General features: G+C 46.8%; 6 protein-coding genes across 6 annotated transcripts; 4 read left to right on the top strand and 2 right to left on the bottom strand.

Moving 5' to 3' along the window:
- Window positions 1-4,136: 4,136 nt before the first annotated feature.
- BGW36DRAFT_393682 (putative succinate-semialdehyde dehydrogenase Uga2) lies at window positions 4,137-5,906 on the top strand (the record flags this gene model as incomplete). The annotated part of the gene is made up of 4 exons (XM_046217831.1): window positions 4,137-4,259; window positions 4,314-4,401; window positions 4,463-5,732; window positions 5,792-5,906. The coding sequence occupies 4 exons, from the start codon at window positions 4,137-4,139 to the stop codon at window positions 5,904-5,906; spliced, it is 1,596 nt and encodes a 531-aa protein (XP_046076315.1).
- Window positions 5,907-6,152: 246 nt separating this feature from the next.
- Window positions 6,153-7,301, top strand: BGW36DRAFT_457606 (acyl-CoA N-acyltransferase). Its single transcript, XM_046221978.1, has 2 exons — window positions 6,153-6,447; window positions 6,518-7,301. Exons 1-2 carry the CDS (start codon window positions 6,333-6,335, stop codon window positions 7,228-7,230), a joined length of 828 nt encoding a protein of 275 aa, XP_046076314.1. The 5' UTR covers window positions 6,153-6,332; the 3' UTR covers window positions 7,231-7,301.
- A 49-nt stretch (window positions 7,302-7,350) lies between these two features.
- On the bottom strand, window positions 7,351-8,819 carry BGW36DRAFT_288044 (putative GPI transamidase component PIG-U; the record flags this gene model as incomplete). The annotated part of the gene is made up of 5 exons (XM_046210546.1): window positions 7,351-7,589; window positions 7,642-8,264; window positions 8,313-8,515; window positions 8,564-8,628; window positions 8,678-8,819. 5 exons carry the CDS (start codon window positions 8,817-8,819, stop codon window positions 7,351-7,353), a joined length of 1,272 nt encoding a protein of 423 aa, XP_046076313.1.
- Window positions 8,820-9,044: 225 nt separating this feature from the next.
- Window positions 9,045-11,308, top strand: BGW36DRAFT_312329 (Pescadillo N-terminus-domain-containing protein). The gene is made up of 3 exons (XM_046212499.1): window positions 9,045-9,110; window positions 9,164-9,262; window positions 9,319-11,308. The coding sequence occupies exons 1-3, from the start codon at window positions 9,089-9,091 to the stop codon at window positions 11,211-11,213; spliced, it is 2,016 nt and encodes a 671-aa protein (XP_046076312.1). The 5' UTR covers window positions 9,045-9,088; the 3' UTR covers window positions 11,214-11,308.
- A 144-nt stretch (window positions 11,309-11,452) lies between these two features.
- BGW36DRAFT_369104 (uncharacterized protein) lies at window positions 11,453-13,608 on the top strand. Its single transcript, XM_046215084.1, has one exon. The coding sequence runs from the start codon at window positions 11,506-11,508 to the stop codon at window positions 13,396-13,398; it is 1,893 nt and encodes a 630-aa protein (XP_046076311.1). The 5' UTR covers window positions 11,453-11,505; the 3' UTR covers window positions 13,399-13,608.
- On the bottom strand, window positions 13,565-15,046 carry BGW36DRAFT_84952 (uncharacterized protein). The gene has a single exon (XM_046222641.1). It carries the CDS (start codon window positions 14,650-14,652, stop codon window positions 13,732-13,734), a length of 921 nt encoding a protein of 306 aa, XP_046076310.1. The 5' UTR covers window positions 14,653-15,046; the 3' UTR covers window positions 13,565-13,731.
- Window positions 15,047-15,082: the final 36 nt, after the last annotated feature.

The raw sequence follows: 15,082 nt of genomic DNA, 5'->3' as shown, positions 1-15,082 counted from the left end.
GGAAATAATCGACTGCTGTGTTTAGGTGCTCACAGAATAAAGAATTAGAGGAACTAAATTCAATTTCAGTATAGTGGAATATAAATCTTTTCGCTTGGCTTGAACGTGCTTAGTACTTCAATTTAGGCAACTCAACTGCACACATTCCTTCCTAAATAGGCATAGCACTATACTATGTTATGACGTTACGAACCCACGGTTGGCAGCACCTACTAGTACAAATCCGCTTCTCAGTCTAAATAGCTTTATGGCTGACTATATTCATGCCTGCAATTTCTACATCAAATTATTCTTCTAATCCTATTCTGCCGCTCGACAGCTCTGTCGATGACGGCAGCCTTGATCTCTTCGTCGTGGTTGTTTAACCAGGCCACCACACTCATTCAGGCATCCATGAATCTATTTTCTTAGCATTTCATGAATCATTTCCAGTGTCTCGATATTTGAGCGTGTCAGGAATCGAAAACGTGGATGATGACGAGTGTCCTAGGAACATTTGAATATATTGACAATGATAATCCCATCAAGCGCTGCATAAGTACTATTTGCAAGGAATTCCGGCTATTCTAAGATGCAAATGTCGTCGTGAATTAATGTTGTGTAACATAAGTCGGGTATCACTCGAAAATATTAAAATTGAATAGAAGCTCCCACAACTATATGCTATACTGTGGAATTCTACAACTAGATATATTCTCCAATCTTAAGCTGGAGGAGAAAGTCAAGCGATCAAATATTTTGAATATGTAATCAACGAAGAGTATGTCGCCTGGTAAATACATATGACGAGAGCAGTGATTAGCCTTGAAGACCAAGGACTAGAAAAAGTCAATCGCTTCTCAGATTCTCCACTGCTCTCCGCCTATTTTATGAATAATTACATGAATTGATTTGCGGATTTCTGCAGATTCATATAAGCAAGGGGGTTTAAGAAGAGTATTGACAAAATTAAAATTAAAATCCGAGGTGCAGAATAAGACTCAAACAAGGGTTGAGTCGAGTTCTGTTGATCAGATGAAATGAATGTGAAAGAAGCTGTATGAAATTCGAGTCAGCATGTTTCGTTTTGTTTTTTAAAAAGGTCAAGTGGATCAGAATAAAGAATGAAAACAAATTTCACGTACAATATAAACACGTCGAATGTGGCAAAGCTTGTAGGCCATTGTTAAATGGAAGGATTCGATTCGTAATCATCATGTTTCTTGCTTGTATTCGCATGCCGATGGAGTATCATAATTTGGTTTGTTTCCGTCGTAGTCATCATCGGCATAAAGCATAATTGACTATCTCCCAAACCTCGTTGTTTGAATTTCACGCTTCCTGTCAACCTCCAGCCAAACATTCGGCGAAAATCAACGACGGGCAAACTTCACATGTTGATAAACTGTCGAAACGCATACCAGACTAAGCCAGGTACAAAGAAGCAGAGAGAATCGCAAGCAGAGCAAATTCCAATGGTTGATTCAATTTAACGAGAGTGGCTTTCAATGTTGCTCCACTGGCACAACAAATTAGTATTTGAAACAAGTTCATACTTCATCACTCCAGGACTCCATCATCAACTTACATTTCTCAATCGATACTTGGCGGCTGGATATTGTCTTTCTTTGCTTTATCGCATATCTCGCCAACACCCAAGCACCACCTGCTGCGTTCGGTCACAACAGGAGCAGCAGCTACCTGCTGGGCGAGCAATAACAGCATAATCTGGGTTATTAGGATGAGTGGCTTCATTTGTAATGTATGTCGCGGTGCGCCTTGTCACTCACTCGTGGGTTATGAGGTTGGAGTTGAGTAAAGAGACAACGAGATAGCTTTGAAGTGTGGACACTGTGGAGCTACTCGATCGATGCAGGAGGAAACAAGGGAGCTGAGGAACAATTGACTTTCCTTTATAATCTCTCAAAGAACACCATGGCGCAGACGAGCTGGCTGGCACTAAATCACGTTGATATCACGCGCACTGTCAATAGACGGACAGGGAGATTTTGGGCAGCAATAAAGTCGTATTCGAACCAACATTGTCGATAATATGGTATCAAATCAGCAGTGAATCTGCTCAAAGACTCAATAGAATCTCCAAGTGGCGACGTTGAGGGCGTTGAGGGTGTGATTCCGAGTTGGTGCGGGATTTCCGTTTTGGTGTATCAATAAGCCCCTGGCACTTCCCAAACGGGTGTTCAATAAGTCCACAACGTGAAGATCCCTCACAAAAGTGTCAAACCTCAAATTATGGACTGCTGATTATGTGTTTGAATTTTTCTTTTCATTATCCATCGCAGTAAGGAATATTCCAATTTTCTATGTATGTTGAGGTTTTCTGAAAGGCCCGACTCGGCAATATCAATACCGAAGATTCACTACCGTCAGAGGATATGGCAGCTTTTACTATTATGATAGCCTCTATTTAAACACTGAGCACTAGCTTATCACGTCATAGGAACGTGGTCGGAGGATATCAAAATCCCTCGAAGCCACTATCCAGTAATTCATTAGTTTAAGCTTTCCAAGGTAAAGGACATACAGTCAAGAAGGACTAGAATAGAAGGCATGGTAGCGAACTAATAATGGAGATAGTTATGAAATACTACTGGCCACAGGCGGATTCTGCAAACTTTCCAGGCTATAGGGATTTGCGCTATTCAATAGCTCCTGCGAATAGCAGTTCGTCCTTACCGATCGCATACGGAAATAAGCATTCGCATTCGCATTGGCCTTTGAGGGCCTGGATTTAGACGCTCGATTTGCCACAGAACCATAACAAAGATTGCTTGTTGTGCATTGGCTTGAGCTTGATTTTCACGTCCAATCTCCATGAGCTTTCAGTTTCTGACACATTGGTACGCCGAGTGTGGTCTATTATCTTGTTGTTAATCCTTACAGAATAGACTAGAGCGAGCGTGCTGTTTGCAGATCTATTGCTTATTGACCAAGATGAAACGTACATATGCTGAGTTACTAAATGTAGAACTCGAACCTACTGTGATGGATCACGGTAGCTCTATGAACGAAAGAATACCAATCACTCCATTCCTTAATCGCTGCCATCTACATCGTTGCTTAATAATGATGAACGGTATGAATGCCTAGTCAAATCCACGAGCTATTTCATAGTCGGCGAGTCACGGCTGCGTACTTGATATGCAGCACTCGGGCCATGTCCAGGTCTGCTTGAATTTTAAAGGCTAGCGCCGTGGAGCAGCTTTCGAATCTACAGGGGACAATGTGCGTTTCTTTGAACACGCTTGGCAATGCTGGCCGTGATCACCCATTAGCCACGGTGCACTTCACATAGAAGGTTGTATCTCTCGGAGAATTCCAAGATGGTGCCAAGGTAAGCTGTCCCATCTCCAGCCACGTCATATTTGAAGCTCAATAGCCACGACGGCGTCCTCCATGGTTGCATTCATCATGCCATACTTTGTGTCACAAAGAGTGAAAATCAATCTAAGCGTAGCGTAGTCATGAGAAGTAGAAAAGTTAATCTGCGTCAGAGTTCCTAGCCGTGGTAACACCCGAATCCATACTGGTGGCTATGAGACAGTGTTGATTGACGGATGCTGATAAGTCGCTTCCCTGACATGATTGGCGAACAACGCCGAAAGCAGCCTAGCATTCTGATTGGCCTATACGGCCGAACAGCCTCAACAGTTTTTCCAGAGATGAAGCCCACGATGGCCATTGGACCGTCGAAGAGATCCAGGAGTCGCACGATGCAGTAGAATCAGCTTACTGGCTGTGGACGCGTCTGTGAACGATAGATGCCACCATGACGTGGGGCACGTGATGTGGAGATGACGTTCGGAGCAGCGGAGCAAATCATCGCTGGGTGTGTTCGCCGCAGCTTCGAAGCAGCACCTCAAGTCTTCTGCTTAGAAATACCCTGCTGTCTGCTGCTCGGATTTTCTTGCGACACAGCGTCTACGGCAAAAAACGGCATCTAATTACGAACTCTGTTTGCCTGTGGAGGGCGACAAATTGCTCCGGAGTCCGCTGCGAAGGGCCAACAACAAATAGGACTTCGTTCCGAAGCTGTCGGTTAAGAGGTGAATGTACTTACCCCTCACGATAATAACAACCAGTCACCACGGAGCGTCTTTATAATTAGCTGAAGCGCCTGTTCCCCCATCACTGCAATGGAGCGACTCGTCCGTCCTGTGACTCGACAATTAACAAGGCAATCCCTGCGATACCCTTATTCAATACCTACAGCTCCCGCCTTCCTACGACTATACAGTATGGGCCATACCGTTCCTCCGGTAGGTGCATCATGGCTATAGAGTTTGCAATATTTCAGCTAAATCTGGTTTCAGTTGAAAGACAAGTCCTTGTTCATCGAAAAGGCATATGTCAATGGCGAGTGGGTTGGTGCCCAGTCAGGCAAGACATTCGAAGTTCACGGTGAGAATTGCCGCGGTTAGAACCCCAGGAAACGGCTTGCTAATGGATAATAACTGCAAAGACCCTTCCGATGGTAAACTCATCGGGACTTGCCCAGAATTCGATGCCGCCGATACAGAAAAGGCCATCGACGCTGCTGCCGCCGCTTTTCCTGCATTTCGCAAGACCCTTGCGCGCGAACGTGCCCGCATGCTGCGAAGATGGTATCAATTAATGGTAGACAACGCAGACGACCTAGCAACACTAATTACATGGGAAAATGGCAAGCCTTTTGCCGATGCCAAAGGAGAGGCCATCTATGCTGCAAACTTCTTTGAGTGGTTTAGTGAAGAAGCTCCCCGTGTCTACGGAGACACTATCCCGTCATCAGTGCCTGGTAACAGAATTATCACCCTCAAGGAACCAGTCGGTGTTTGCGGTCTCATCACTCCATGGAACTTCCCCGCTGCCATGATCACACGAAAAGTGGCGCCTGCTCTGGCAGCTGGCTGCACAGTTGTCGTCAAGTCCCCAGGCGAGACACCTTTCACTGCCAATGCCCTAGCCGAGCTGGCCCATCGTGCCGGGATCCCCAAAGGTGTTGTTAATATCGTAACCACCAATGAGAATGTGGCTGAGGTCGGCGAAACCTTGACCACTCATCCTACCGTCCGGAAGGTCTCCTTCACTGGGTCGACCAACGTCGGTAGACTACTCATGAAGCAGGCCTCTTCGACCATAAAGAAAGTTTCCTGGGAACTCGGAGGCAACGCACCATTCATTGTGTTTGATGACGTCAAGGATATTGATGCCGCCGTTGCAGGCGCTATCACCTCCAAATTCCGCAGTTCAGGACAAACCTGTGTATGCGCCAACCGCATCTATGTTCAGAAGGGAATTTACGACGAATTCGCGAAGCGGTTCGCTGATAAGGTCAGAGGCTTCAAACTCGGACCCGGCTTCGAATCAAGCACTACGCACGGCCCAGTCATTCACTCGCGCGCCGTCGATAAGGTTGCCGAACACGTACATGATGCTGCATCCAAGGGCGCCAAGGTCGTCGTTGGCGGCGAACGAGCGACGGAGTTTGGAGAAAACTTCTATCACCCAACCGTCTTGACGGGCATGACCAAGGACATGTTGATAGCCTCTGAAGAGACTTTTGGTCCTGTCGCTGGGCTATTCCCCTTCGAAACAGAGAGGGACGTCATCGAACTCGCTAACCGTGCCGAGGTCGGCCTAGCTGCATATTTTTTCTCTAGTGATGTTAAGCGCTGTTTCCGTATCGCTGAAGCTTTAGAGGTCGGTATGGTCGGCGTGAACACAGGTCTTATCAGCGATGCTGCTTCACCGTAAGTTACTTTTGATTCCTGCGCATTTATCGACCTTGCATACTAACTCGAATGTTTAGATTCGGCGGCGTTAAGCAGAGTGGGTTTGGCCGTGAAGGCAGTAAGTACGGTATTGACGAATTCGTCACCATTAAGGCAGTTACTTTTGGAGGCATAACCGAGCCAGAGTCTTAATATAGTGTACATTGGATAGATATTAAAAATTGAAATTCTTGGTAATAAAACTAAAAATATTTTGCATGATAGTGCTACCAGCTCGGTTCAATGTTTGTTATTAATCCGTATCATTCTTAAAAAGACAACTATTCCCTGCTCACACATGTAGCTTACAATCTTAATGACTCATCGAAGATCAATGCTGATATAAACAATAGTGGGCACTCCCCCTAAACATCAATTTGTATCGCCACAATCTAGAATTACTAGGCGCAGGCCGTATCTTATCTAACTGTGCTTATCTTATCGCTAGCAATTTTCTCTTTCATGTGACTTCCAACATTGTCAGTAGCGCAGCACGGGCTGGGTCAATCGATTTCAATCAATGAATCATGATTGATGCTCACTGACCCAAACTCTTAGTCCCATACAAGTCCTGAAAACATGTCGTCCACAAAGGACAGTCGGGTGAAGAGACCGGCCTCTCGTAGCCCTTCCCGCTCTGGCTCCGGACTACGGCTTTCAAAACATCACCGCGAGCGAGTAGCCAAGGAAGCCGGTTGGTTCCCTATCGTTCCATATGCATTGCTGTAGTAGAAGGGAATGGCGTTTACTAATTCCTGCGCCAGCTCAGAAACAAGCCAACGACCTTCACCTCGTCGAACGCACTAATGCCCTCTCTCTCCAAGATTTCATAGCCAACTTCATCGATCCAGTAGCCCTCCAGATACGCACAACGACAGCCCTCGCCAAGGATAGCACAACGGAATACCAAGCCCAAATACACACCGCAAACACTATCCCCGAACCAGACTTCGAGGGCTGTTTTGCACTGATCGAACAGACCTCATCGGCCGATTACTCCGCGTCGTCGATAGGATGGTCGCCGTCCAAGAAGAGGAAGGAAATGCGGTTACCGGATATGCGCTACATGGTTTTGCGGTCAACAGAAGACTGGGGAGAAGCATCCGCCGGACACAGCCAGACGGAGACTAGGGAGGAAGGCGTCCGACAGCGAACGCCGCCGGTGGCAGGGTTTCTGTCCTTTATGACGACGTATGAGGACGGGAAGGAGGTCTTGTATTGTTACGAGGTTCATGTGAATCCGGCGTTGCAGGGACAAGGGCTTGGGGCGCAGGTGATGCGTTTGTTTGAGGAGATTGGTAGCAGGATTGGCTTGGAGAAGACTATGTTGACTGTCTTCACAGCTAATGCGGCTGCGGTGAGGTTTTATGAACGGTTGGGGTATGCGGTCGATGAGTACTCGCCTGGACCGAGGAAGTTGCGGAATGGCACTGTGAAGGAGCCTGACTATTTGATTTTATCTAAGGCGCTGAGGTAGATTTATCTTTCGGCATGGTGTACGCTTTTCGTTTAGATTTAGATTGGATGATAGAATCTTCTATAGTTACGATATAAATGATTTTCTCTTTTATGATTGCTAATGAATATGATTTTCGTATCAGATTTGCCTGACCTCTTTGCCTTTCATCTCTGGATGGTCCTCTTCCCATTCGTCTCGTAAGGCAGCGAAAATATAATCGGCAACTAGAATTGTCAGACCGAGGCTCCAGACCAAAGTGATGGCGTAGAAAAAATTGGCATTTCCAGAGCCCGCGTAGATCCACAAGTGATAGAATGCTGGGCCTAGAAGGGTGGCATAGAGTAATGCGGCCGCTGCGAAAAAAGTGTAGCGTGTGACTGAAATATCATTAGCAAATAGTATAATTGTTTAGTGGTGGTTTACACTCACGGGGCGATAGGTGCCGGTACAAAGGCAAGAGTCCAAAGTACAGCGATACGTCGGCAATACTTGGGTATGGTTTGAAGATAGCGAAGATGCCGACCAGCGAGGTTATGACGAACAAGGGTTGGCGCCGCAGTCGAATAGTCAAGCCTCCAACGTAGCCGGCAAGGTGCAACCAGAATACACCAAGGAAAAACCCGCGGAAGGAATCAAATATCTCAATAAAGAAATACCACCATAAACCCGAGTTTGGAGTAAGGTCAGGAACGAGGAGATGAGCTCCGTATGTTGCAGATATGAACTCCCATGAGAACCCTGTGATAGTGAATGAAGCCCCCAGGAGGGTACCCACAGTTGCGATAAAAATACCAAGGCGTTCAAGCACAAAACCTGCCTTTTTGGGCTGGACTTTCTGGTTGCTAGCTAGGCGATCATAACACAGGAGCACTAACGGCGGAAAGAGAAGCGCGGGATATAGTGACAGATAGGATGCAATAGCCAGGGCGATCATTGCATTTACGTTATTCCCATTGACAGCATTTGAGATTGCGTAGAGAATCGAGGTATTTGTAAAAATCGTGGTCGATCGGGCAAGACACGTAGAGACAACAAAGGGGTTGAATAAGTACCTGCATCGGTTAAACATTCTGACAATTATGCAGTGTTAGAGAGCCTACCAAGCAGCAATGGCCACTCCATCCCATCTGATATTCTTGCGCAAGGTATTATGTAAACGACTCGTAATGGATTCGGAGGACTCGGATATGCGAATCAGCGCATTCGCGTTCAGGAGATCAATTGTCATATACAATAAATGGGTGGCTAAAGGGTACGCCCGCGAGTTGGGAAGCAAGGATAATATAGGGAGAAGCAGAGGTGCCTACCAAACAATTAGCTAACAGGTATACACGTTGAAAGGCCACAGTACCTGGTGGAAAACACCGCCATCGTATGGAGACACATTGTGGGTATATAGAAAGAGACCCTCTTGCACTGATCCTTAGTTAGATTCGAACCGCCGCACCGGACATCCAATACTAACATCTCTTAAAGCTACTGATTGGCGTCGAGACCTCTACTCGCGATGTCAGGAGGTCTGGCAACGAGGGAAAGGTAGCGATGAGCAAGAGTCGTAAAGCAACTGCTCCGGCGAACACAGCCGCTTTCCGTCGGTCGACAGGCATTGTTGATTTATTGAATCAAATGCGTCAAGACCATAGCAAATTTCAAAAAAGCGAGCCAGATGCACGGCACAGAAAACACGCCGATGCGGGCTAAAGCAGATGGAGTGTTGTTTTGAGGCTCCAGCTGGCATCGCAGCTTCCCGCAATCCAGACTGCGCACGGGCCACATTGGTCCTTCCCGATTAAAGAAAAAGTCGATAAGTTTTTTTCTTCACATTCGTTATCAGCTGCTACAACACTCGACAAGTCGCATTGCGCAGCAACCCACAATGGCTAAAATAAAGAAGAGAGGTCGGATTCACCTTTGTGTTGTACGTGCTGAAAAATTCTAATATTGATCGCAGGAACCACTGGCCAAGCCAAGAACTTTATCACGCGAACCCAGGCCGTTCGTAAACTGCAGATTTCTCTTCCGGATTTTCGAAGACTATGCATTTTCAAAGGTGAGCCGGGGAGTTCATAAATAACAATGCTTCTCGACTTACGTACTCCTTTCTAGGGATTTATCCCCGTGAGCCCCGCAGCAAAAAGAAGGCATCCAAAACTTCCACTCCCAATACGACTTTTTACTACACCAAAGACATCCAGTACCTCTTACACGAGCCGTTACTACGCAAATTTCGTGAACAAAAGTCTCTCGCAAAGAAGATCGCCCGTTCCCTTGGCCGCGGTGAGGTAGGAGACGCTGCGCGACTCGAGAAAAATCTCGCCCCTAAACTTAGCCTTGACCATATAATCAAGGAGCGTTATCCAACCTTTGTCGACGCATTGAGGGATCTCGATGACTGTCTTTCGCTGCTCTTCCTCTTTGCAAGCCTTCCGTCTACTACCTCCGTACCTCCGAAGACAATTGCCCAGTGTCAGAGATTATGCCATGAGTTCCAGCACTACTTGATCACCACGAATTCGCTTCGAAAGTCATTCCTTTCTATCAAGGGTATTTATTATCAAGCGACTATTCAAGGACAAGACATTTTGTGGCTTGTTCCATATCGTTTTGTCCAAAAGGTGAATGGCGATGTTGATTACCGTATCATGGCCACCTTCGTTGATTTCTATACCACCCTTCTCGGCTTCGTTAATTTCAGGCTATATACATCCATCGGTTTGGTCTATCCCCCCAAATTTGATGCTATAAGTGATGAAAAGGGAGCTGAATTGACTGCCTTCCGCCTTGAAGGCAAAAATGTCGAACAGCTCAAAGCCATCGAGCAACCGAAAGCAGCCACAAATGCTTCAAACAATGAAGTCTCGCGTGAAGTCCAAGAAAAGGTTGACAATGTTGTTAAAATGGCTGGTCTAGACAAAGATTCTGGAGAACAGGCTGCTGAGGACCAAGCGACGAATGAATACGCCATTGACAAATTCGAACCCGCTGCACCTGAAGCCGATACTCTTCCTCAGCCCGAAGCTAGCGGAGATGAGGCCGGCAGTCTATTCTCTTCTTTCACTTTCTTCATTTCACGAGAGGCTCCCAAAGCACCATTGGAATTTATTCTTCGCGCATTTGGCTGCAAGAGGATTGCTTGGGATGAAATTTCTGGAGAAGGCGCTTTCACGCATGACGAGAAAGACACTCGCATTACCCATCAAATTGTTGACCGTCCACAGCTTCCAGAATCAGCACTTCCATCCGTTCCTGAAGATTCAAAGAACGGTGCAGTGAAAGTACGTAATGGCGGTCGTATTCCGGGAAGAACATATATTCAACCACAATGGGTTTGGGACTGCATCAATGACAGTAAACTGTTGCGACCCGACCTCTATGCACCTGGGGCAACCCTTCCACCACACTTGAGTCCATGGGTGAAGACAACCAGAGGCGCATATGATCCTCGTATAACTTTGGCCGCCCAAGAAGAAGAAGGCGAAGCTGAGCGTGCTGCCGAGGAAGAGGACGAAGAAAGTGAAGACGAAGAAAATGTTGCGGAGGCAAAGGCTACAGAAGTTGACGATGAAGAGGAAGAGGAGGACGAGGAGGAAGACCATGGAATGGACGTCGATGGTTCCGAGGATAGTGAAAGCGAGGAAGAGGAAGAGGAAGATTTTGGTGGTTTTGACGATGCTGCAGATGCTGTCTCGGAATCTGAAGACGAAGAAGAGGCCCTACGCTCTCAGCATCAGAAAGAACTCGAAGCCGAAGCTGCTGGTCTACCATTCTCTGGATCAACGAACGGAACATCATCCGCCAAAAAGTCCTCGAAAACGAAGAAATACGAAGCCGAGAAACGGAAAGAGGAAGAGGAACTCGAGAGACAGAAGATGATGTTGAGCCGGAAGAAGCGCAAGCTTCTGGATAAGATGCTTTATTCCAACAAGAAGAAGGAAGAAGAGGCGCAGAAACTGCGGAGCAAGCGCAGGAAAATCGAGAATGCCACCAAATCACAAGCTTAAAAGTTTATCTACATTTCATTTTGACGAGTCTGCGGTGTTAGGAAGGCTACACTTTTGGGAATAGCTCAGCTAGTATATCAAATTTCATTTTTCATAATCCCATCTTTGATGCCAGTAGAACTCCCGCCATTTTCGTACTATGCTGTAATTGGGGCCAGATTTTTAAGGCTCCGAACCAGAGCGGACCCACCACATCTGCGCAGGTTTCCGCGAGCCCAGTTTATGGAAACTTTTCTCAACGCCTTCTTTACCGCCACGACGTGCAAATGCAGAGCACGCTTTTCCCCTGCGGATGACGGCTACGAGTGCTGATGAATATCCCTTATACGAGCAATCAGAGGTCGACCTTGCAAGTGATAGTCACGAAGATGACGCGGTCTCAAACAAAGGCAGAGTGAGACGCCGCGGTCAGACCACAGGAAGCAGAAGGAGGAGTGCTACAAGGGATACATCTCAATCGCCTCCTCCATACAGACCGAATCGGTGGACGGGATCGGACGAGAGATGGCGACACCTAACCCTGCCCGAGCGGAAACTGATCGAACAGCTAGACGAGTTGGAGAATAGAGATTGGTCTTTGGGTCTATACAAAGCACACCTCATCAAAGAGAGGAGGAAAATACGCTTAGAAAATGATCAGGAGTTTAGGACAAAAAATAGGCAGGCCGATTGGACAGCATGGCCTTTGGATCCTGAAGAAGTGGCCCGGCTGGATAGTCACATAGAATACACCCTTCGCAAACGAAGAGATTCAAGTTCATCATCACATCAACCTCAGACCGACCTAAAAAGAACTGCGTATATCGATCTGAATGGACGACGACGCAACGCTGCCCCAGATCCTAATTACTCTGAAAGTCTCTCGGACGAGGATAGTATTTCTGATCCTCCCAGTATCGCCGATAGTACAGAAATCATTGCGTCATATAAACCCCATGTTTTCAAAGCGGAGACCGATTTTCGCGAGAGCGCATCTCTAGAAGAAGCTGTGATTGCACAAATGATGAAAGCTGCCAAGGAAAGGTTCTGGAAAAGACAGTCAGCACCAGATTTTCAATCAGCGGGTTATACTGTGTCGGCTGATGATGAGATGGTGGCTATGCAGCTACAACCTATTGCGCGCAATATTCTCGCCCAGTTTGATGATCTATTGTTTGGCATGCATCAGCGCGCTGACAAGGGACACCCTAGTCGCCGAAAGGGGAGTGTGTTTAGCTCTCCCAGGCGGTCAGTAACTGGAGATGATACAAACAACGATTCGGATGGTGAGTCTGGAGATCAATACCGCGGCAGAAGTGGGAGGCGAAGCGTGTCTATCTCAGCGCGTGGAAAAGGAAGAAGCAAATCTAAAGCTGCCAGCTCGCAGTGGGGGCCATCATCGGTCTCACATTCACGAGTTGGTGACCGATATGCAACAGTTTCTCCGTCAAGGAAACGAGTTGCAAATAGAACTTGGGAATCAGTCATGCTCGTCGCATCCTTATTAGATTGGCCGGAGGAGGTGCTCGACAGAGCTAACGAAAGGGTTCAAGAGCTCTTCGGTAAAACCGCCCCTCTTGCTCCAAGGAGGAGAGACCTGAAAGTGCAATATCTGGGCAGGGGGCTGGTACTCCCAGTACCGGCAAATCCGCGTCACATAGAGCCTTTAATCCATAGGTCAGATCTAGACAAGCACAAGCCGTTGATACACAGTGGGGAAAATGCGATGACGTCGGTTGACCAGTCGCGGTCGTTGTCAAGATCACGATCTGCGATTGGTGTTGACATACCTGCGACTGAAGACCAGGATGAGTCTGCTGATTTGAAGAGAGGACCGAAAGAAGATGTGGACAAGCACCCAGTCTGCCCAGTTGCAAAATGTTCACGACATACAGTACCCTTTTCACGGCCGTGGAATCTTAAAGAACACATGAAACGCAAACATCCTAAAGTCAACCTCTCTCTGCCACAACCGCGACAAGGGGAAATTAAAGCACCAAAATGGAAATCTGAGGAAACAGTATTATCTAGTGATGACCAAGCAGAATACGAGGTGGCAGAAGAGGAGGAAGTTAAACCAAAATTTTTCTGCCCAGTCGAAACTTGTAGTAGACATCGGAAAGGGTTTACGAGAAAATGGAATCGCCAGAAACATATTAAGAAGCTTCACCCTGAGTTTTGGAGCAAGCAAGTTGATTCCGAATGAAAGACTACATGTACCATGAAGACCAAAACATGAATCCATATATTACCAACGTGTTTGTGCTGTGATGAGATGACATGCTCAATATAGCTTCGGAGCTGTCGTTTTCTATCAGTCACAGCAATGTAACTAATTGCTTACAAATTGTTTGACACAACTTTGAATACATCACGTCACGAAGACACTGATTATGGCAGTGAGAATCAAATCAAGTATTCAATGTTCATTCACTATAAAGTGGCATACATGTTTGCACATTTAGTCATTGCTCATTTCAAATCATATTAAGTTTCCTTATCAAGCCGGAATTTGCCATTTAACAAACGCTCCAAACGGCTACCTATTAGTATATGCCTGCCCACAAGGCCCGGCAATATTTCCAGTACTCCTAAAAGCTGGATTTGTGTCATTCGCATACGTCAGACCGTTGAAAGTACCTGCCGGACAAACACTGCTAATGTCATGACCAGACCCGAAATGAGACACGGATGCATTTGTAGCTTGTGACACCACACATCCCTCATAGGAGTACCAATAAGCTTGTATGCAATTCGGAAGGTCAAAGTAGCACGCATTGCAGCAAGCCTGTGCTGATGCTCCCTCCTTCGTGGAGGTAAGATAATAAAGGCTGTTTTCTGTGGAAAAGTTGCCCGGGAGGCTCGCGTTACCGTAGGGCGATGTAGGTATATGGGTCGGAAACGGGCTGGCGCATGGCCAAACACTGCTAGTTGATGCTGCAGGTGTTACCGTGGTGGATTGGATGACTGTGCTAGTCTGCGTAACGGTGGTAGTGGTGGGATTTGCGGGGTTTCCAATTGTGACGGAAATTCCAAGGCATGAGCATATTCCCGAGACACTGGCAGACGGTTGGGCCGCAATCCATGACGAGACGGCCGTTGATGTAGTAGGGGACGTGTTGGAAGCTCCTCGTTTATGGTTGTTGGCTCCGCCTGTGCTCTGTGGTTTTGGTGTGCTTGCTGGAGGGTTTCCGGATAGGAATGTAAATACTGTACTTGTCGAGCCAGATGTGACTGTGATTATTTTTGTTGATGTTACGTTGACTATACTGGTGCTGGTGGTATCACCATGGGTAGTTGTTGGTTGAAGAAGAGATGAACACGCTTTGGTCGCTTCACTTTGTTGTTGGAGCTCGCTGATGAGGGCTTGTAGAGCGGAGCAGCCTTGGTTTGATGACACGGGAACAGCAAGAGCAATAGATAGGGCGTTTGCCAGAGCATAAAAGGCTTGAAGCTTCATCTTGCTATGACTGATCGGTTGGCCCCCTCTGTAGGAATCGACACAGCTTGATGGGGAGAATATTAGGGATTGGATTGTTGCTCCAAGTATAGACTCTACGGAATGAAGATCAGCTACAGACGATTGAGCTTAACCCTACTCTTTATATACAATAGCAGGCATCTAATAGTTTTTCGCATGTCATCATGACTGACTATGGGAGTGGAGATTCAGCTTTGCAGATCCGGGGTGGTACCCAATGATAAGCGCAGTACCAACACCATGGCGTGGCCAGGAACAACTTGGCAAACAGACAGTGTAACACGCAGCGAATCAGTGGCCGCTGTGATTAGCAAGAAGGATTCGGGGTTCATACGAGACCGAGCTTTTTTTAGAGCTATGAGTTTTTCACTAATTAGTTACAAAGTATTTAAGCTGATGTTAAGATCTA

Source organism: Talaromyces proteolyticus, assembly GCF_021365285.1.
Source record: "Talaromyces proteolyticus strain PMI_201 chromosome Unknown BGW36scaffold_2, whole genome shotgun sequence".
NCBI lineage: Eukaryota > Fungi > Ascomycota > Eurotiomycetes > Eurotiales > Trichocomaceae > Talaromyces > Talaromyces proteolyticus.
Note: the sequence above shows the minus strand (reverse complement) of the source record. Positions and strands in the feature narration are given on the sequence as shown.